The 23810-nt window shown below is 37.1% G+C and overlaps 1 protein-coding gene across 49 annotated transcripts in view; it reads left to right on the top strand.

Annotated features, from left to right (window-relative positions):
* JMJD1C (jumonji domain containing 1C) overlaps nt 1-23810 on the top strand; it is a 316832-nt gene that overhangs the window by 260243 nt on the left and 32779 nt on the right. For 9 of the 49 annotated variants that reach the window (XM_086382227.1, XM_086382223.1, XM_086382230.1 and 6 more), the window contains 7 exons: nt 7001-7106; nt 9343-9467; nt 10760-10903; nt 10997-11183; nt 11297-12975; nt 15720-15892; nt 16149-18346. In XM_086382227.1, coding sequence (XP_086238353.1) covers nt 7100-7106; nt 9343-9467; nt 10760-10903; nt 10997-11183; nt 11297-12975; nt 15720-15892; nt 16149-18346 — 4513 coding nt within the window. In that variant the 5' untranslated portion in view covers nt 7001-7099. The remainder of the gene's footprint in view (nt 1-7000; nt 7107-9342; nt 9468-10759; nt 10904-10996; nt 11184-11296; nt 12976-15719; nt 15893-16148; nt 18347-23810) is intronic. The other 40 variants (XM_086382232.1, XM_086382236.1, XM_086382235.1 and 37 more) reach the window with 9 other exon arrangements.

Raw genomic sequence — 23810 nt, forward strand, 5'->3', positions numbered from 1 at the left:
TTTATAAGGCCTTTCACATTTCTAAATAGTTGGGAAAAGACTCAAAAGAATGTCATGACACTGATCAATCTGTGAAATTCTAATTTCATATAATGCCAGTAAATAAACCTTATTGAAATGCAGCCATGCCCATTCAGTTACATATTGTTTATGGTGTTGTTTGGCTGCTCTGGGCCCTATAGTAGCAGAGTTGAGTCGTTGAGACAGGGATGGTATAATCTGCAAAGCCTAATGTGTTTACTCTTGGCCCTTTAGGGGAAAAGTTTGCCAACTCTTGCTTTAGATCAGGAAGATATATGGAAGCCCTCAGTGGTAGCTGCATTTAATTAAATTGCAGATGGTTAGACAGTTGTGCTTTCTGAAGACCTCTGTAGTAACTCTCAGACTTAACAGATTTCCAATTTCAGTAGAGCCTTATTAACAAATTGGGTTCTTTTATAAGTTATACAGGAACTGGCAATAATAGCAGTTGATGTCACTCTTGATCTATATGAACCTATCATTCATGTTATTCATTGTTGGCTAGCAACCTCAGGGATCTAAGGACAAGCATTTGTAGTTTTGCTGAAGCATGAATTTAAATTATGACTGTGGCAAAGTGATGTTGCAAAGCATGTTCAATCACCCAATCTGACATTCAAGATACAGTTTCTTTTATGATTACTCTTATAAAATACAGTCAGGTATGATTTTTATAGGGGAATTTATGTAATATAATTGGATTTAAGATGTCATCACAAAGGTCAGGGACTTTATTGCAAGAGGAAAAAAAATTCTGTTACTAAGGCACACTCAGTATAAGTTTGAAAGCAGGCCTTAGGTCATTCTCCATTGAAAATTGTCCAAAGGGAGAGAAGCTGCTCCAGTTTTATATTTCTTATTTTTCAATTTGTAGATATGGTGTATAACAGTGATTGATTTGCAGATATTGAAAAATCCTTGCATCCCTGGGATGAATCCCACTAGATCAATGGTGTATGAGCTTTTTAATGTAGTGTTGAATACAATTTGCCAGTGTTTTGTTGAGGATTTTTGCATCTATGTTCATCACTGATATTGGCCTGTAGTTTTCTTTTGTGTGTGTTATCTTTTTCTGGTTTTGGTATCAGGGCAATGGGAGCCTCATAAAATGAGGAAGTTTTCCTTCCTCTCCAATTTTTTGGAACAGTTTCAGAAGAATAGGTTTTAACTCTTCTCTAAATGTTTGATACAAATTTGCCAGTTAAGCTATCAGGTCCTGAACTTTTGTTTGTTGGGAGATTTTTAATCACAGTTTCAATTTCAGTGCTTGTGATTGGTGTATTTATATTTTCTCTTTCTTCCGGGTTCAATCTTGAAAGACTGTACCTTTCTAAGAACTGTCCCTGTATTTCTTGTATCCTAAAATGAAAGTCATCAGTTAAGACTTTAGAGCAAATCTCTTAAAATTGTTAAGCCAGTCAACTCAGTCATATTGATAGAAACTTAGAACTGGTGTACTGTTACCTGTTTCATGGCTCTGCTGGCTCTTTGGTCAGTATTTAAATCTAGAGGATGTGTAACGTAAGGGAAATATTTGTTGAAATAGTAGGGAGCACTGTTATGGTATGACAAACTGTTTCTTTATTATCTTAGAAAGTGTGTTATATATCCTTTGAGCACTGTCGTGTTATTGCTGTTTTGTAAACCTAGCCAGGCATATATGAAAATTTTAGTGCTGTGATCTTTGTTTTCCCATTAGTAAAATATTTATTGTTTCCCTTTGAACTGGGATGAAGCAGAGAATTGCACAAAAATTAGGTTAGTGCAGTAGTCTTACTGTCAGAGTAGATATTCCAACCTGATTTTAGCTTTTATTTTTTTTTATTTTTTATTTTTTTGATTTTAGCTTTTAAAATGATGCTTTTTAATGTCATCATATTCTTCTGTATTCATGAGGAATACATGTGTGTTTCGATCATCTCATTGTAATTCAGGGTAATGTTTACCTAAAAATACAGCATTTGAGAATTTGTAGATCATGATTATGTCACATTGCCAAAGTGATTGTCTTCTCTTTCTTTTATCCTTTCTTGTTATAAGATGGCATGAATTTAACATCCTAAGTCTTTTCTGTTTGATGAGTGTTAGACTGTTTCTGTATGCAGAAATTCACATGGCCAATATAAGGTTGTATAGAAAGATAACTTCCACCTAATGTTGAATTCTTTGTTTTTAACCCATTGTGACTTAATATCTTAATATCTTTCCTCTATTCCATTCCTCTCCTCCATATAATGAAAGAAATGTGTCAGATTTTGAATGGCAGTGACAGTAAATAGTCTATTATTTATGCCTTTTTGTTATACTAGTTCATGAGAAAACAGAATAAGTGAAGAGGCTGGGGTTTAGAGTCACAGAATTAGATTCAAGCTCTCTCCATCACATCCTGACTGTAACCATGGACCTCTCTGTGTATAACATGTAAAGGGGTATAATAATCTCAGCTCTACAAAAATTCATAGGTTTGGAAAGCATCCATAGTATCTGCCATGGTAAATGCACAATCTTGTTAGCTATTTTTCTTTTTTATTATTTACATTAAGGTGTCACTAATACTCAATTAAATCTAACTTCTGTCTTTTCAAAAGGAGGAAAGTAACAGCACACAAGTGAGCAATAAATAAATAGTCCAGAACTTCACTTAAGGCATTATTTAGAACTTTCCCATATTTTCTATATAAATTTCTAGTACAACAGATCTTGTTGCACTGATTTTTTGTTTTCCCATTAGTCGTTTGCTGGAGGTTGTAACTTGTGTAATTAATACACTGGATGGAGTTTATGAAGAAGATTCACAGTGCTATTCCTTCATTATCTGGGGAGAGGAGATTAATGAATGCATGTTACTTTAGTTATATAATATGAAATTGTTGGGGGGTAATTGCAGTTAATGAAAAGCTCAAGGCAGAGCTGAATATGTTAGTTCCATTCTGTCAAAGATAGTGAATATTTATTAGTAATCTATGATTATGGTGCCCTTCTCTGTGAGTCTGCATTATAGCCTTGTATCTCATTTTTTCTTTTTATACTCTCACAACATTAGGTCAATAAATGGGGGGAGAAACTTCATTTGGCAACCTGCTAAAACTCTTAACAAGATTTGATCTTTTGTTCTTTTGTGAGCCTCTTTAAAATGGTAATGATGACTACAGTTCTACAGAAGTGCCTCTTTTTGGGGTGGGGGAAGATTTCAGTTTCTCACTCTTAGCATCAAGACTGACTGCCTCCCACTGTCATAGGGATTTCCCTGGTGGCTCAGATGGTAAAGCGTCTGTCTACAATGCGGGAGACCTGGGTTCGATCTCTGGGTTGGGAAGATTCTCTGGAGAAGGAAATGGCAACCCACTCCAGTACTCTTGCCTAGAAAATCCCGTGGACAGAGCCTGGTGTCCATGGGGTTGAAAAGAGTCGGACAGGACTGAGCGACTTCACTTTCACTTTCAAGCACAATAGAGAACATACAGAAAACACTGTCCCTGCTCTGTAGGAGCTTACATTCAGTTCAGTTCAGTCACTCAGTCATGTCCAACTCTTTGCCCCATGGACTACAGCATGCCAGGCTTCCCTGTCCATCACCAACTCCTGGAGCTTGCTCAGACTCCTATCGAGTCGGTGATGCCATCCAACCATCTCATCCTCTGTTGTCCCCTTCTCCTCCTGCCTTCAATCTTTCCCAGCACATGGTGTTTTCCAATGAGTCAGTTCTTCACATCAGGTGGCAAGCTTTGGGTATAATTTAGCCCCATCATTATTTAAAGAGAGGAAGGGAAAGGATTTTAAAGGCAAAGACAATGACATACCATTCAGGATAGGTAGAGTACATAGGGAGATAAACATAATCTCATCAACTCCAGAGAGAGTTGGTGCAGTGAATAGGAGAAGGGAAGTCGTCTGTGGGATGCAAGTAAAGGAAGCAGGATGTCCTTAGGCATTGAGTGGAGTAAGAAAGATCATGTGGCCTTTTCCCCAGATATATTCGCATCAAGTGGGAATGGTTGGTGACAAGACAGAAGGCTAAAAAAAATGTAATCATGTGCATCTGAGGATCAAAACTGAAACCAGGCTATAAGAATTTGAAGAACAATGAAAATGCCTCTAACTTACAAAGCACTATATGTAGAGAAAGATTCCAGCAGCAATATGACTATCATAGTCAGGCGTGTATTGGGATAATTTTCATGGGTTTTAATTAATTTCATAATTAACTCATAAATATGTAAATGGCATGTCAGTACCATGGTTAAATTAGAATTGAATGTGTTAAGACTAGTTTCTGAAATTTTTTAAATTATTGTAAAAACATACTCGTTAATAGGAAAAGAGATATTAGTAACCCTGCTTAAAACGCTGAGGAAATTGATACATAGAAATTTGAACTTACATAAGGTTATGTGAGTAAGTAGACTGATGCTGCTGCTGCTAAGTCGCTTCAGTCGTGTCCGACTCTGCCCAACCCCAGAGACGGCAGCTCACCAGGCTCTCCAGTCCCCAGGATTCTCTAGGCAAGAACACTGCAGTGGGTTGCCATTTCCTTCTCCAGTGCATGAAAGTGAAAAGTGAAAGTGAAGTCGCTCAGTCGTGTCCAACTCTTAGCGACCCCATGGACAGTAGCCCACCAGGCTCCTCCGTCCATGGGATTTTCCAGGCAAGAGTACTGGAGTGGGGTGCCATTGCCTTCTCCAGACTGATACTATCAACTTTTAATAGTATACTTTTTTTTCCCTAGAAATGAATGGGTCGTTATTGAGACGATAACTGCTGTCTAATGATTTTGGAAACGTAGCTCTTTTTTTCAGTCTGTTGAATTAAAAAAAAAAAGGTTTAGTCACTAAGTTGTGACCGACACTTTTGCAACCCCGTGGACTGTAGCCCACCAAGGCTCCTCTGTCCAAGGGATTTTCCAGGCAAGAATACTGCAGTGAGTTGCCATTTCCTCCTCCAGGACATCCAGCATGAGTCTTCTGCATTGTCAGATGGATTCTTTACAGCTGAGCCACCAGGGAAGCCTAACCTGTTGAATAAATAAAACATAAATATTGAGCAAAACTTACATGTCAGTAGTTTTAATTATAAAAATTTCTGTATAGGAAACTGATTTTATAAATCCTACCTGTACTTGTCTACAAAACATTGGCAGTGCTGCTTTAATAGCAATTTATACCATTCCCCTCCCCAAAATAGAAAGGCTTGGCAGCAGAACCCTAAACGTAAATTTCATGTAAGTCAGCTGTGATACCCATGTAATTGTGTGAATTTTCTATGTACTCATCGTTTTCATGCCAGTTAAATGTCTAGAATAAGAGTAAGAAGAACGATTATGATAAAGATAGGCATTGAAACAAAACTCAAGCTGTGGAAACATAAAACCATAACTCAAACACTTGAAGGACCATCATTTAGGAAAATGATTAGTGTTTGACTTCAAGGAGTTAAGTTTGGATCTGTGTATGGAAGATAAAGTGAGAAATAACTTGGTATCTGTCGGAACTGTCTGGAAATGGTCATTGTTTTCCTTGGGAAACAGAAAGTTTCCTGTGTTTTATCTGTCATGGACTTCACTGTCACCTCGTGTACATCAAGAGGGTTAGCGTCTACACTCCCCATGATACTTTCTGTTACTCAGGTAATGAGATTCACACAGTGCGCAGTGTATTACTAAAGTGGAGTGGAGAAAAGGGAGTGTTAGGAAGTTTCTTTACAAAAGGGAAGACAGGTCATGGGCTGGGCTTCCCCCATCGCCCCCATGACAGATTTTACCTACTTTTTTGTGTGACATCTTTCCACTCCAGTATTTGCTTCTGCTGTGAAGCAGCATTTTTGTATATTTTCCAAGGAGAGCAAAGGTGATAAGTGTAAAGGTCTTACAGTTTTGTTTGTTGGTGTGCACTGGGTATAAACAAAATATCAGTGTTTACCACAGTATCATTCGAGAAATGCAGAGTGGTCCCGTAAAGCAGTGATGAGGTGAGAGGAAAAGTGCTCTACGTGGATGAGCGTTAAAGCATGAAGTATGACCTGCCTCATTAGGGATTCTCTGTACTCTTCAGCCCCTTTTTGGCTTTTCCAAACAGCTGAATTATTTTTATCACCAGATAGAATTTTCCTCTTGTAGCACCTTTCTGTTCACTGGTTCCCATGATCTGCTCGTCCACTTTGAAAAGGGCCGCCAGATTGACAGTGCTGCTCTGTTCTTCCAGCTCTACTCTAGGGCCCCTGCCACTGGTCTCACATGCAGGAGCAGCAGAAGTGCTTTGAGAGAGAACAGAATGTCAGAGAGTCCATCGGGAGGCCAGCAGATTGTGGGAAACCATGTGACTGTGTGATTCACTCCAAGGAGAGAGCCGGTTGTTTCTGTGTCTAGATCCACCCTGTTATGAGGATAATATCATCAATAATGTAATTTAAATTGCCTGGATGCTTTGACACTGGCTTGAAAAAATAAAACTTTCATCGGTGAAGTTACTGGTCAGATGAGTTGGAGTAGAACTGAATTTGATGGTGTTTAAATCAAGACAGTGGTTGTCTTGTCAAATAATGACTTGTTTGAACCTAATGTTTTAGGTATAGTGGGGAGAGGACAACTCATCTATGTATGTATGTATTGCTTCCCAAAATACTCAGTTTGATTTGTTTGCTACCAACCTTAGATGACCTGAAGCTATTTGGTTTGTATATTGCTTCTAACAGTGAAACCCTTAAAAAGGTGACTTATATAAGGCTTACAGTTAGAGAACACATTAGTACATTTCATATTTTTCCTTAAAGACATTCTTGTCAAAGATCAAATCTTACCATGGGTTTATTTCTTAGGCTCTGTTGTTATGTTACTGCTAATGAACTATAACTTATGAATTTGCATTTTTGCATACATTTAGATAAAGGAATTTTCTTCAGTCCTTAGAACACATAGGAGGGAAGGTTGGTAACATTAATGTTAGGACAGCGTAACATGGACCTTTCTCTTAATCTATAATTCTAGGACGACATAGACAGCCTAAACCCAGTTCTCAGGGACAACCCGCAACTTCAGGAAGAAGTGAAAGTCTGGGTAAAGGAACAAAAGGTTCAGGAGATTTTTATGCAAGGTAACTGTTTTGAGTTATGCATTAATTTTTTTGTTTTTTGAACTGGGCAATTTCTTGTTTGCTTTTGGTTGTTTAGTTACATGCAGTATAAATAGAAGACCCAGTCTAATATTTTCAATTATATACAGGCCCCAGAAAATAATAGCAAAATCAGAATAATTTCAATAGGAAGTTGATAACTTCGCTAGTTTACTAATTTGAGCTAAATGCCTGGAATAAAATTCTGACCACACAGGTGTTTTGTTGATAGGAAAATTTCCGTATTACGGACGCTGTAGGTGTGTCCTTCCTGGAGAAGGAAGCATTGTTTTCTGTGGAGGATTGCCCAGAGCCACAGTTGATTTCCTTTGAAGAATGCTGTTGGTATCTGATAAAAATGGCTTATTTCAGTTTGCCTTCCTCAGCAATGACCACAATACTAGTCTTAGTTTTATTTCCTTTTTTTAGTAAGATATAAGCTTGTCCTCAGTTGAGATTTTATGTTTCTAAATGATTTCTTTTCCTGTCAGTAAAACTATGTATTGAAAACATAAGCTTTTTGTGAAATTGAACTGAAACTGGAACAATACGACATGCAGTATCAATGTTTGGTTGATTGTTTTTAAAAGGTAATCTTGTTAAATTCCCATGTTTATCTCAGCCTCAGCTTCCATGCCATTTAATTTAAGCATTAATAGAGATAATCTCAGAGTTGTGGCTTCCTTTCATTGAATGTTTTTTTTAATAGCGAATCATCTACTTATACGTTCTTCTTAGGCTAAATATTTTTTAAACTTTTAATATGGAGAATTTGAAACATATACAGAAATAGGCACATAAAAGTTCACTGAAATATCCTCTGTCAGCCCCAACGACTATAAAATAAAATCTTGATAGATTGTGCCCCATCTATACTGTTATTTCCATCAATTTTAAGACATTGCTGGGTTCTATTTTTAAACAGATGCCATACTATTATTGTGCTGAAAATTAGTAGTTCCTCAAATAATGATTACTCAGGTTCAAGTTTCCATTTGTCTCATAAATGTCTTCATTAATTTTTCACAGACTTGATTTTTATTTATTTTTAATCCGGGACCCAAAAAAGGTCCACAAATTGACTGGTTGATATGACCTCTCTCTTTTTTTCTTCTTTCTTTCTTTGCACTTTATGGAAGACGCCAGGCTACTATTTTTTTAAGTAACCCTTTTTCCTTGTCATATTCTTAGAGATGAAATGATTAAAGCAATAGTCCATTCCATCCTAAGCAGAATTATTTGAGGCTGACTCCAGATTGTGTTTGGTGGTAGAACAAGACCGTTAAGGTAGTGTCCTGATGGGAGTTGCAAATTGGCGTATTTGGAGTTTTCTGTAAGCTTTTTCAGTATTCCATTCAGAAAAACTAATTTGGAGTCTATTTCTTCCATAGTTAGAAATTCTAAGCCTATATTTTGTAAAACTGATTATAGGTATGAATATGTTTAATTTACAAGTAATATGAAATACTTTCTACAGATCTGTTAATTTGATATATTTAGACTGTTGCTGGCATAGTCTTTTAAAAACTAGCAAACATTAAACCATTCATTGATGTGCTAAATGTCTTAATTCTAGAAGAAAAGGCATCAACCTAGGAATCAGAAAAATAAATTCAGTCCTAGTTCTTTCACTTAAAAATTTATTTAACCTATCAACCTCACTTTCTTAATGTTTATAAACAGGAAAACACCTCAGAGTTGGAGAAGATTAAATGAGAATTTATAAATCGTGAAAGCATTTTGTAAATTGTTAATGTATAATACTATCATTAATAAAGTATACCAGTTTTCCTCCCTCACAATTCTTTTTAAACTTTCAAATATTTGATATCATTTTAGTACCTGTGAATTGAAGACATTTTTATCTCCATTGTGTTGACATATTTAAATATATACAGATATATGCATATATTTTTTATTATTTAATCATTGCCTATTTTCTGAAAGATACCTGCATATACATACAGATATTGTTGTCTTACAATGTGAATTTAATCCAGAAGTACACCAGTATGGCATTTTACTGTCATAAATTCAGTTAACAGTTTCTGCATGTTTTAAGACTTTGGCAGCTTTTCCAAACTGTTGCAGGAATCAAAATTTGTAATTGCTTATGGTAAAAGTTTTAGCAGCTAAAAGGCTCGTACATCAAGTTCCACATTATCTTTTCGTTTCATCCATGAAGTCGTGTATGATGTGTGGTTTTGTGTTTTTTAAGGTCCTTACTCCTTGAATGGATACAGAGTGAGAGTATATAGACAAGACTCTGCCACCCAGTGGTTCACTGGCATAATTACTCATCATGATCTCTTCACTCGCACCATGATCGTTATGAATGATCAGGTAAATAGTCCAGATGTGGAAAAGAAACTGTTTACAATTCACATACTCCATTCCTCCCCACCCCCAGTGGATCAACAGATTGGTACTGTTTTCCATCTCTAGGTTTTTTGCGGTCATATAATCCTAAAAAGTTCACATTTATATGATGTTACATAGAGTTCACTTGAAGTTACAGCAAGATAGTGATGCCAAATTTATTTCAGCACTGAGAAAATCAGTCCCTAAAATGGAGGCATCAGACTTTCTTGTGTAGTCTTTTTTTTGGTTCATCCTTAAGTCAGGTAAAACTTTCTTAAAGTCTTAGCTTTTCTGTCTCTCCAGTAATAAAAGATATTTCCCAAATGGTTTCTTTTCACAAATGAAAACTTAAATGTCCTCTAAAGTTCTTTTTACATTCAATTTCAGAGTTGTTTTACTCCTTTAAGTTTTATAGTGAATATGGAGAATGTTAAGGATATGAATCATAGGGAGTTTTAAGCAACAGTCTGAAATTAAATTCTTAATTTCAAATCTTTTAAAGCTGTACTGTATTTACCCCCCAGAAAATAGATTATTTGCATTTTCCTGACTGGATGGATTGTGGAGGGTATCTGAATAAATAAGAACTCCCTGTATAAACAATGCAGATGCTTTGGTTAAAATTTTCATCAAAATCCTAAATAAATTGTATAATTTATTTCCTTAAAAGCTAACAAACTTTGACCTCACTGAAGCACAAAATTGCCTTTAGTTTTTAAAATAGTTCTTTCTTTAACCTCAAGATTACTATTCATTTAAACAGTTTTGGTCCTTTTCTGCTTCCCATGCTCTATTTTCTCTTTTGGCCACGCTGCGCAGCTTGCAGGATCTAGTTCTCCAACCAGGGGTTGAGCTGGCAGTAAAAGCATGGAGTCCTGACCATTGGCGTGTCAGGGAATTCCCATCATGCTTTACCTTCCTGTTTTATTTTACAGCTGTTTTCTGAAAATTATTTTTTATTTTTGAAATACATATTATGACTTGGCAATATATTCTTGAATACTTCTAATTCTTGTTTTTCAAGGTATACCTGCAATAGATGTGTTTGCTTTTTAAGTTTTGGTTAGAACATGAAACAGTTACCTTCATAACATTTGGGAGATAATTTTATCTTTAATGATTAAAGGTGATTTATTGTAGTCTGACAGTGTCTTACAAATTAGGTATCTCAAACTGATTTCTGAACACCTTTACTCAGTAAAGAAATTGTACCTATCATTATATTGGCTAGCTGATTGGATTTAATTTTGTTCTTGTTTTGTGTCATGGATTAGGTACTAGAACCACAGAATGTCGATCCTTCTATGGTTCAAATGACCTTTCTAGATGATGTTGTTCACTCTTTGTTAAAAGGTGAAAATATTGGCATTACATCACGGCGAAGGTCTCGTGCCAGTCAAAATAGCAACACTGTTCACGTATGTATGTTGTTAGTGATGGATTATGGTAAAATATTTTCCCTTAAATTACTTAGGATCAGGTAGTAAATAGTCATTATCAATTATTTTTAGGGTCATTATACACGTGCCCAAGCAAATAGTCCCAGACCAGCAATGAACTCCCAAACTGCTGTACCAAAACAGAATTCACACCAGCAACAAAGAAATATTCGTCCAAATAAGAGGAAGGGCTCAGATAGCAGTATACCAGATGAAGAGAAGATGAAGGAGGAAAAATATGATTATATAGCACGAGGAGGTAGGACCCACCAACTTTTAAAGGCATGGGAACAAATAATTCATTTAAAATATGCTTATTTAATATTGATATGAAAGGTAAAACTTTTTTTTTTTTTTTTTTAAATCTCCTAGAAAATCCTAAAGGTAAAAAACAGGTGATGAACAAAAGAAGGAAAGCTGAGGAGGATGAAAAGAAACTAAATATGAAAAGACTGCGAACCGACAATGTTTCAGACTTTTCTGAGAGTAGTGACTCAGAAAATTCAAATAAGAGAATAATAAATAATTCCTCAGAGCAGAAGCCAGAGAATGAGTTGAAAAATAAAAACACTTCAAAGATAAACGGAGAAGAAGGAAAATCTCAGAATAATGAGAAGGCAGAAGAGACACTAATAGATAGCCAGCATCCCTGGGATCAAATACAGGAAGATAAAAAAAATGAAGAAACAGAGAAACAGAAATCTGTTGACTTTCAGCGTCAAGAAAAAATGATTATCCATTCATCAGAACAGGCCACACTTTCTGATCATAATTCTAGTGATTTACTTCTTCAGGAACGTAATACAGAGAAGACACACACAATGGAATTATTACCAAAGGAGAAGTTTGTATCCAGACCGCCCACTCCGAAATGTGTTATTGATATTACAAATGACACTAACACAGAAAAGGTGGCTCAGGAAACCTCAAGTAGTACCTTTGGCCTTCAAACACTTCAGAAAATGGATCCTAATGTTAGTGATTCAAAACATTCAATTGCAAATACAAAATACTTGGAAACAGGAAACCAAGATTCTGACCAGAACTGGGTCAGTGATGTAGTTAAAGTAGATTTAACCCAATCAAATGTAAGGAATGCTTCTTCAGGAAATGAAAACTTGAGTATGGAAAAAGAGAAAAATCAGTATGTCTCTTACTTATCTTCTCTAAGTGCTGTTTCTGTCACAGAAGATAAGCTGCATAAGCGAAGTCCACCTCCAGAAACTATAAAATCTAAACTTAATACTTCAGTAGATGCTCCCAAGACAAAATCCAATCCCTCGCCTGAAGTTGTTAAGCCTAAAGTCAACCATTCCCCTGATTCTGTAAAGTCTAAAGCCACTTATGCGAACAGCCAAGCTGCTGGTGAAAGAAGACCAGCAAATAAGATAGAACATGAGTTATCAAGATGCAGTTTTCACCCGGTTCCTACTAGAGGCAGTACATTAGAAACTACAAAAAGCCCTCTAATCATTGATAAAAATGAACATTTTACAGTTTACAGAGATCCTGCACTTATTGGGTCAGATACAGGAGCTAACCACATTTCACCTTTCTTAAGCCAGCATCCTTTTCCTCTTCATTCTTCATCCCATAGAACATGTTTAAATCCAGGTACCCATCATCCTGCCTTAACTCCTGCACCCCACTTACTGGCTGGATCATCCAGTCAAACTCCATTACCTACCATTAACACTCACCCTCTGACTAGTGGTCCACACCATTCTGTTCATCACCCTCATTTACTTCCTACTGTGTTACCCGGAGTGCCTACTGCCTCCTTACTTGGTGGCCACCCACGACTAGAGACTGCTCATGCCAGCAGCTTGAGCCACTTAGCGTTAGCACACCAGCAACAGCAACAGTTGTTACAGCACCAGTCACCTCATCTCCTTGGACAAGCCCATCCATCTGCTTCATATAATCAGCTTGGACTTTATCCAATTATTTGGCAATATCCAAATGGAACACATGCATACTCAGGACTTGGTCTGCCTTCTAAGTGGGTTCACCCAGAAAATGCGGTTAATGCTGAACCTTCATTAAGGAGGGTAAGTTAAGCTGTGGCTTACCATATGTCTCATATTTATTAATCAACATATTTACAGGTGCTTTTTTTCAGTATCGCATTATTTTTTTTTAGATTTCTTACTATAAAAATGTGCTAGGATTTTATATATATATATAATTCTACTTATTTATTTATGGCTGTACTGGATCTTCGTTGCTGCATGGCCTTTTGTGGAGAGCAGGGGCTACTTTGTAGGTGTGGTGTGCGGGCTTCTCATTCCAGGGGCTTCTCCTGGTGAAGCACAGGCTCTACGGGTGCTCAGGCTTCAGTAGTTGTGGCTCCCTGACTCTACAGCACAGGCTCAGTAGTTGTGGTGAAAATAAGAGTGACTCAGTCGTGTCCAACTCTTTGCGACCGTATGGACTATACAGTTCATGGAATCCTCCAGGCCAGAATACTGGAGTGGGAAGCCTTTCCCTTCTCCAGGGGGTCTTCCCAACCTAGAGATTGAAACCAGGTCTCCCGCGTTGCAGGCTGATTCTCACCAGCTGAGCCACCAGGGAAGCCCAATAGTTGTGGTTCATGGGCTTAATTGCTCCTTAGCATGTGGGATCTTCCTGGACCAGGGATCAAACCCCTGTCTCCTGCATTGGCAGGTGAATTCTTTACCACTGAGTCATCAGAGAAACCCATGCTAGAATTTTTTAAACAGTTATTTTTCTAATGATTATGGAAGTTTTGATGCTTAGTAACTTTGGAGCTGTAAAGCTGAAATCTCAGAAAATCCTGTTTTATTTTTTTTTAAAGCCAATTGAAAGAAGGAAACTTGTTTTTAAAATTCCTATTATGAAAAATGAGTGTCTTCGTAACTGATTATGGTATATACCGATAGTTATTTTGCTCAGGTAAATTCCTAGAAGTGAAACTTCTGATATAAAATTTATATAAAATTATAAGGCTTTTGGTATGTATAACCAAGTAATTCTTATAAGAAAAATTGTTGTATTTCCCAGCTGATATGTCACTGATGTATACTATAAGCTATGCCTGTCTAAGCCCCTTGTTCTCTTAAGGCTGCTAACGTTGGAGATTCCTGATATTTGGGTGTGAAGCTGGGGCTGATATTCTCTCTGCCTGACAGAGTATTTCTGAAGATGGTGGTGCAGGGCTCTTATTCCTTCATGGGCTGTGTGGTTTTTGTAACCAAATTAATTTTCATGCTAAGAAATGGTTGTTGAGGGCATTACCAACCCCACTCTAAAAAATGGGAGATTGGGGATTGCTGCTAAACTCCAAGAGACAACTTAATCCTTTGTGTGGACCAGGATGCACTTCAAGTATCCTCTAGAATCTTCTAAAGCACATTTTTAAAATTTATTTTTATTGTGATAAAAGCCACACATTAAATTTATTTAACCATTTTAAAGTGTACGGTTTAGTAGTGTTAAGTATATTCCCATTGCTATACAACAGATCTCTGGAACTTTTTCATCTTGCAAAACTGAAACTCTGCCCGTGAAACATTGATTCCCTTTCCCCCTAGTTCTTAACACCCACCTTTACTTTCTGTTCCTATGATTGTCTGTTTTGTATACTTCATATAAAGTGAACTCATACAGTATTTCATGTAGCATAATGTTGTCAAAGTTCATCCTTGTAGCATGTAATAAGATTTCCTTTTTAAGCTGTGCAGTATTCTTTTTTATGTATACCAATAACTCTTGTTATCTGTATAACTTCAGATTTCTGGATCTTGTAGAATTGAAACCTTTTACACATATATTTGAATGATCATGTGTGTGTGTATATATATATACACTTTTTCTTCTTATATGAGGTTTATGGTGTATATTTTTAGTCTAAGAAATTTTATAGCAGCGTATCTTTGGTATGATATATTTTCACATTCTCATTTTGAGATGTCAAATTTATTCACTTTGTTAAAACCAAAGGATTATATTTTCCCAATATCAGACTCAATACAGTATAACTCAACAAAGCATGTTCTGGAAGAGTTTCAGTGAGTCATAGTATAGAAGCAGTCTTGAAACATGTAATTAGATAGTTGTAAGTCTCAACATAGACATCAGTGTCACCAGATACTCACTACAAGAAAGGCTGCGTGTTAATATTAAAAATGAATTTTGTTGTACCTCCACACCTCCAAGTTTAATGCCTACAGTGAAATGGAGTATAAATGGGCCTTGAAAAAATAATTTTTGTGCCCAATCTAAATGAATTACGACATTGGAAAAACTACTTTTGACAACAAAAATTGGCAAATAAACCTGATGAAATCTGGTGAAATGTATTTTAGCAACATGTTTTCTTTTTCTACTAGTCACAATATGGTCTTTTGGTGTTATAACGTTAGGAAATCATAAAAGCTAGCTTCTCTGTACGTCATTTGTAAGGGAAAGGCAGTGGCTTCAAGATCCGCAGTCAGTAAATAACAACAAATTTCTGGAAATAATTTTTTTTGCCGGCACCTCTTGGCATGTGAGATAGATATTAGTTTCCCAACCAAGGATCAAACCCATCCCCCCTGCAATGGAAGCACAGATAACCACTGGACCACCAGGGAATCCCCTGGACCAAACTGTTTTATTGCTGATTAACTTTCATCATCATATGAAAAAATCCATATAACTATGGTAGTTGTCTCAATATTTCTCATAAAATATATTTACTGAAAGTCACATACTTCATAAATATACTATAAAGGCCTACTGTGATATTGTGTTTAGCTTTTTCTAGTAACTGAAGGATTTTTTTTTTTAATAGAATTCTCCCAGTCCTTGGTTACATCAGCCTACCCCTGTGACCTCAGCAGATGGTATTGGATTACTTAGTCACATTCCTGTCAGACCTTCCAGTGCAGAACCTCATCGGCCTCTTAAAATCGCAGCACATTCCAGTCCGCCACTGACAAAATGTTTAGTAGATCACCATAAAGAGTAAGTTACCAGTGCTTAAAACATATCTTTTATAGTTTTTCTTAATTGTTTATAAATAGGTATTTTTAACAAATGTCTTAAAACTAGGCTTAATAATTATTATTATTCTGGTTTTATATCCCTTCTAATTTTCTTAATATTACAGCACTTGCAAAGTCATGTTTCACTCTTACGATACAATAGTAATGCATAGAAGCTATACTTGTATCATACAAGAAAAAGTGTTTACAGAAACCTTCATGTATTTTCTTTACAGAGAATTGGAGAGGAAAGCTTTCATTGAACCACTGCGTTCTGTTGCATCCACATCAGCCAAAAATGACCTGGATCTAAACAGGTCACAGACTGGAAAAGATGGTCACTTGCATAGGCATTTTGTGGATCCTGTATTGAATCAATTACAGAGACCACCCCAGGAAACTGGAGAGAGATTAAACAAATATAAGGAGGAACACCGTCGAATTCTTCAAGAAAGTATTGATGTTGCTCCCTTTACGACTAAAATCAAGGGTCTTGAGTGTGATAGAGATAATTATTCCAGAGTAGCATCGTCATCTTCTAGCCCTAAGAGCCATGTCATCAAACAAGACAAGGATATAGAAACAGATCTTTATAAAATGAAGCACTCAGTGCCTCACAGTTTGCCTCAAAGTAACTATTTCACTACATTGTCTAATAGTGTAGTCAATGAACCACCAAGGTCATACCCATCCAAAGAGATTTCAAATATTTACACTGAAAAACAGAGTAATACCCTTGCAACAGCAGCTAATCCTCAAACTCTGACTTCATTTATATCATCTCTTTCAAAGCCTCCACCTTTGATAAAACATCAGCCAGAAAGTGAAGGTTTAGTAGGCAAGGTACCAGAACATCTTTCCCATCAATTTGCTTCTCACTCAGTAACAACTTTCAGAAATGACTGTAGGAGTCCTACTCATTTGACAGTTTCTTCTACAAATACACTCCGGAGTATGCCTGCTTTACATAGAGCACCAGTATTTCACCCGCCAATCCATCATAGCCTGGAAAGAAAGGAAAGCAGCTATAGTAGCCTTTCCCCTCCAACGTTAACTCCAGTGATGCCTGTAAATGCTGGTGGGAAAGTTCAGGAATCACAAAAGCCTCCCACACTGATTCCTGAGCCAAAAGATACTCAGGCAAGTTTTAAGAGTTCTTCTGAACAGAGTTTGACAGAAATGTGGAAATCTAATAATAACCTCAGCAAAGAGAAAGCTGAATGGCGTGTAGAGAAAAGCAGCGGAAAGTCCCAGGCTGCCATGGCGTCTGTCATCGTGCGTCCACCTTCAAGTACGAAACTCGACAGCGTGCCAGCAGTACAGTTAGCTTCCAAAGAGCGAGTTAGTGAAAGATCTTCACTTGGGGCAAATCAAACAGATTGCCTCAAACCAGCAGAAGCTGGAGAGAGTGGAAGAGTCATTCTGCCAAGTGTGAATTCAGACAGTGCTCACATAAAATCCGAAAAAAACTTTCAGGCTGTCTCACAGGGCAGTGTTCCCAGTTCAGTCACGTCTGCTGTAAGTACAGTGTGTAATACCAAAACGGATACATTCACATCTGCTGCCACTGCCCCCGGTGTTTCCAGCTGGGGTGGTTCAGAAATAATTTACTCATTATCAAATACCATTTTGGCCTCTAAATCCTTAGAATGTACCTCTTCAAAAAGCGTCAGTCATTCAGTGGCTCAAACACAAGAATGCACGGTCAGCATCACAGCTCCAGTTACACCAGCCAGCAGTAAGACAGGAAGTGCTATTCAGCCCAGCTCTGGGTTTTCAGGCACAACTGATTTTATTCATTTAAAGAAGCACAAGGCAGCGTTGGCCGCAGCTCAATATAAAAGTAGTAATGTCAGTGAGACTGAGCCTAATGCTGCGAAAAGTCAGACGTCTTCAGCCTCCCATCTCTTAGATAGCACTGTAGTCTGTAGTACAATAAACAAAGCAGACTCTGTAGGAAATGGGCAAGCATCCCAGACAAGTCAACCAAACTACCATACTAAACTGAAAAAAGCCTGGCTTACGAGACATTCAGAAGAAGATAAAAATACTAATAAAATGGAAAATTCAGGGAGTTCTGTATCAGAAATTATTAAGCCATGTTCTGTCAATTTAATAGCCTCTACATCTAATGATCTACAAAATAGTGTAGATAGTAAGATCATAGTTGATAAATATGTAAAAGATGATAAAGTAAATAGAAGAAAAGCCAAACGAACTTATGAATCTGGCTCCGAAAGTGGAGATTCGGACGAAAGTGAGAGCAAATCAGAGCAAAGGACTAAAAGGCAACCTAAGCCAACTTACAAAAAGAAGCAAAATGATCTTCAAAAGAGAAAAGGTGAAATGGAAGAAGATTTAAAACCCAATGGGATTCTCAGCAGGAGTGCCAAAGAAAAAAGTAAATTGAAGTTGCAGAGCAACAATAATAGTGGTAAGTAAATTACTATTTATCTCCAGTAAAATGGGCTGTATGTTCTTGCAGTGTTGTCTAAGAATTAGAGCGCTTAAAGGCATCTTCGGTTTCATTCCTTTGCCCTAGAGTAATGTGCTCACTGACTGCATTTCTGCATTTCACAAGTACCCTGTAAGAGGAAATGAGAAGGTCTGTTTCTTTTTCAAGAGGCTTGTGGAAAAATGTTTTTACATAGCACTCATGTTGGCAAAAACCCATGTGTACTTCAGTAGTTGTTCAGAAGTTTGACCATTTCTATACACTAAAACTGGATTTCTAATACACGCATACCCTGTTTTACTGTGCTTTGCAGATACTGTCTTTTTTTTTTTTTTTTTTTAAACAAATTGAAGGTTTGTGGTAACTCTGTATAAGGAGAGTGTTGGCACCATTTTTCCAACATTTGCTCACGTCATGTCTGTCATATTTTGGTAATTCACACTTTTCCATTGTTATTATACTTGTTTTGGTGATCTGAAGAAGTGGTCTTTGAAGTTACTATTGTAAAAAGATTATAACTCACTGAAGGCTGAGATGATGGTTACCCTATTTTTTTAAGCAGTAAACTATTTTTAAATTAAGGTATGTGTATTGTTTTTTAGACATAATGCTGTTGCACACTCTAGACTTTCTTATAGTGTAAATGTAACTTTTATATGCACTGGGAAAGGGGAAAATTTGTGTACTTTACTTTTTGGTGGTGGCCTGAAACTGAACCCACAGTATCTCCAAGATATGACTGTATTAGATATTTGCCTATAACAAGATAATAGTTGAAAAAAGAATTCCTTTTCACAGAAACTTCCTTTAAGTCTCACTGTTAGAAGAGAACTACAGAATAGTGTGGATATGGCCCATATCTCACCCTTCTGTCATCTGGAGACAAAATTGAAAACCTAATGAAAATTAACTTCTATTTAACTAGTAATGTTATTCACTCAAGTAGTCCGAAACAGTGGGTAGAAGTTAAAGAAAAGCAGGGGTTTTGTGGTTTTGTGTGTACATTTCTATAATTCAAGAAGAATTTCCATAATTAGTAAAAGTTTCAAAACTTGTTTGTGGTTCCAAGGAAGAATAAATGATACTTGCCACTATAAAATGTCTATATGTTTTTAACTCTAAAAGTAGATTTTCTCAGTTTGCTTGTTTTTTTAGGTATGTTGCACAATGCAGAAAGAGGTTCATAGTTCCACTAGCTGTGTATTCATCCACATGCAATGTATGACCTATCTGTGACAATGTGGACATTCCAGAAGTACTTTCATAAACATTTGGATGCTCAAAGGCTCTTCTTTGGGCCTTTTCTCTGAATGAGGTCTTTGCTGTATGCCTGTGTGGGAACCAGAGGCAAAGTGAAGGAGAGAAAAGCAGGAGGATGGAACCATAGAAAAGGACAGTCAGAAGTGAAAGAACGAAGGAAACCAAGCTCAGCTAGAGACAGAGAGGCTGCCAGACTGAAATGCTGGTATAAGAAGAGAGAGAGAGGGAGGTTGACAAAAGAGGATACAGGATACGTGCCATTCATTTGAGAATTGCAACGTACACCCTGTTGCTTTTCTCTCTACTGTGTTCTGCTTGCTTCCCTAATGAATTCAAGAGGCTTAGTGTGGTCAATAAGTGTGATTCCTCTTTTGTTTCACAAAACATTTCTTTTGGTGTTGAGTAAGGCAATGGCACCCCACTCCAGTACTCTTGCCTGGAAAATCCCTTGGATGGAGGAACCTGGTGGGCTGCAGTCCATGGGGTCGCTAAGAGTCAGATACGACAGAGCAACTTCACTTTCACTTTTCACTTTCATGCATTGGAGAAGGAAATGGCAACCCACTCCAGTGTTCTTGCCTGGAGAATCCCAGGGATGGGAGAGCCTGGTGGGCTGCCGTCTCTGGGGTCGCACAGACACGACTGAAGCGACTTAGCAACAGCAGCAGCATTCAAATACTATAGTTAAACTTACAGAAAACAGAGATGGAAATCTTCCAGCTTTTAATGCTTACAATATTGTTCTAAACTTAAATTTATAAAATTAACTTTTAATGAAGTATATGTTCTGTTTTCATTTGGAGACGGTGACTACATGTTTCCAGAGTAAGTTTTAAGACAGACTGGAATCAACACTTCCCCCTCCAAGTTGTAAGGCTTAGTTAAATCTCCCCTACATAGTAAATAACATTTAGCGTAACACAGACTACTCTAAGTCCCGTTTATTCCCAAGTCCAAAATAATATTAAGTGACTATTAAACACCATCTGTTAATTATGGGCAGAGTTGATTTGATTCTGTTCTGGGCTTTGTAGAGAAGTTCTTTAAATTGGGAGTTCATAAATTCTAAACCTGAGTGGGTTATCTCCCTTGTGGATTAAATCTTTGTCCTTTTGATGTTCATTGGGGTTGTCATCAATCATAGTCAATTGAAAAAAAATGAGCTCTGTACACAGTGTAATATGATTGCATGGATTATTATACATGCATAGTCATTACACAGATAAACATAGTGTGGTTTTTTAGTACATTCTAAAGCCAAGTATAATAGAATTTGCTTTATCTGCTGTTTTGAAATATCTTCATATCTGCTGCCTTTTGTTACTGATAATTAAAAGTTGTCTGCTTTTCCTTGACTAATTTTTTAGACAATTTTATTTTGTGTACTGAAATTACCCATCAAATTTACATTTAAGTTAAGTCCTGTGATACACAAAAACAGTGGTTTACCTGTTACCCGAGTTCATTTCTGTACCTCAAAAAATATTTTGTGGGTGATGGCATGTATCACAGATTAAAGGTTAGTGTGTATTTTTCTTATTTTCTTCCCCCTTAGTTTTCTGTTGCTAGAGCAGTTGCTTTAAGGATTTGCTGAAAATTAGAAAACTAAGCTTGAATCTGGTATAAAAGAAGAATAAATATCCATTGAGTTAGATATTTTTTTGTTGACCAAGTGTCTCAGTCTCAAACTTTTAGAGTTTAGATGGCACCAATAAATTATATACATAGAATTGAAAATGGAGTTTTATTTTATTTACTATTCAAATAACATAAGAGTAAAATATATAAACAGATTTCAGCATAGTCACATTTGGCCTAGGCTAGAAGCAAAAAATATCAAAAACAGACTCTATATGACCTTATAAATTATCTTTATAATTTATTCATTTACTTTAAAAAATGGTCTAAGTGTTCATTTCTGTCACAGAATTGAAAGTTGCTTTTAAATGAATGTCTCATTCTTTCTTATAATACCGTATTTAAATTGTTCACAGTAGTATGGTTATCCATACTTCGAATGGATGTTCCATTGTCTGGAATGTAAAAGTATACTGGTTAATAGTCCTTTTTCAGTTTAAGTAGAAAGATTTCACTTAGTTTATTCTGATATAATAAAGTAGTAAATAATTGCAGAGAAGGAAATGGCAACCCTCTCCAGTACTCTTGCCTGGAGAATCCCGTGGACAGAGGAGCCTGGTGGGCTGCCATCTGTGGGTTGCACAGAGTCGGACACAACTGAAGCGACTTAGCAGCAGCAGTAAATAAATGATTGGAAGTAGTGTAACAAAAAGTATCAGCAGTGTACTATTTATTCTATTGTTCATTCTGACTTCTAGAAGCTCTAAATTTTTTTATATAGTTCATCAGAGAAATCTGTCTTATACACAATGGAAGAAATAACCAGCCTTTTACACAAGCCTTCTGGAAACATTTTTTATTCTATAAGTGGTATTTGTGTGCCCACGTATGTGTTTCTCTAGTGGATTAAGCCAAATGGCTCCTTGCCTTTTGTTAGTGACAGAACATGTAATTGTAAAGAACCGGGAGCAGTCATAAAAGGGCTTGATACTGGAGCCTGTTTGAAATGGGCCACCCTGGAGTTTAAACCCCGAACTTCCTATGTTAAGATGTATGTGATCTTGCTGTAACTGTACTGTGCCATGCTATCAACAGGTGATAGTGAGCACTCAGGACAACAGTTCTGCTGTATGCTTCTGCAGAAAGTATATAATCTCAGGAGAACACTTGAACTGCCTCTGATCCACAAAATGGGCATGAGTAGTAAACACGATGGTAGGACATACAATTTATTCTTTCACCATGATAGAAATAACAAACTGTAAATCTCAAGTCTAGCATATAACTGGATTAATATGGGTAGTATGAGTATGCTTATAGGAGTCAACAAATATTTGTTTGTCCCAAAATGTAAAGCTTTTAAGTGAATATATTTTTAAAAATTGAATAGGCTGCATTTAATTTAGGTATGATGTTATGAGCTCTTGCTGCTCTATCAGTTCAGTTGAGTCACTCAGTTGTGTCCAACTCTTTGCGACCCCATGAATCACAGCACACCAGGCCTCCCTATCACCAACTCCTGGAGTTTACTCAGACTCATGTCCATCGAGTCGGTGATGCCACCCAGCCATCTCATTCTCTGTCGTCCCCTTCTCCTCCTGCCCCCAATCCCTCCCAGCATCAGGGTTTACTAAGCTTTAGCATCAGTCCTTCCAATGAACACCCAGGACTGATCTCCTTTAGGATGCACTGGTCGTATCTCCTTGCAGTCCAAGGGACTCTCAAGAGTCTTCTCCAACGCCACAGTTCAAAAGCATCAGTTCTTTGGCGCTCAGCTTTCTTTACAGTCCAACTCTCACATCCATACATGACCACTGGAAAAACCATAGCCTTGACTAGACGGACCTTTGTTGGCAAAGTAATGTCTCTGCTTTTGAATATGCTATCTAGGTTGTTCATAACTTTGCTTCCAAGGAGTAAGCGTCTTTTAATTTCATGGCTGCAGTCACCATCTGCAGTGATCTTGGAGCCCCCAAAACCAAAATCTGACACTGTTTCCACTGTTTCCCCATCTGTTACCCATGAAGTGATGGGACCAGATGCCATGATCTTCGTTTTCTGAATGTTGAGCTTTAAGCCAACTTTTTCACTCTCCACTTTCACTTTCATCAAGAGGCTTTTGAGTTCCTCTTCACTTTCTGCCATAAGGGTGGTGTCATCTGCATATCTGAGGTTATTGACATTTTTCCCAGCAATCTTGATTCCAGTTTGTGCTTCTTCCAGCCCAGCATTTCTCATGATGTACTCTACATATAAGTTAAATAAGCAGGATGACAATATACAGCCTTGACATACTCCTTTTCCTATTTGGAACCAGTCTGTTGTTCCATTTCCAGTTCTAACTGTTGCTTCCTGACCTGCATATAGGTTTCTCAAGAGGTAGGTCAGGTGGTCTGGTATTCCCATCTCTTTCAGAATTTTCCACAGTTTATTGTGATTGTTGCTCTATAGACGACTGATTACTTGAGCCAGTGTTATAACAACAGTTAAGTTCAAGTTAATAAATGTGATTGAGTAGTGATGCAGAGTACAGTAAATAATTTTTTCCCTGTAAATATTAAATGGTATAGTGCATTTGAGTTTTGTTTTTCTTTAGACTTCTCTG

The sequence above is a fragment of the Bos grunniens genome, chromosome 28, assembly GCF_055505025.1.
Source record: "Bos grunniens cultivar Pamir isolate PY7600 chromosome 28, Bosgru_T2T1.0, whole genome shotgun sequence".
NCBI classification, from domain to species: Eukaryota; Metazoa; Chordata; class Mammalia; order Artiodactyla; family Bovidae; genus Bos; species Bos grunniens.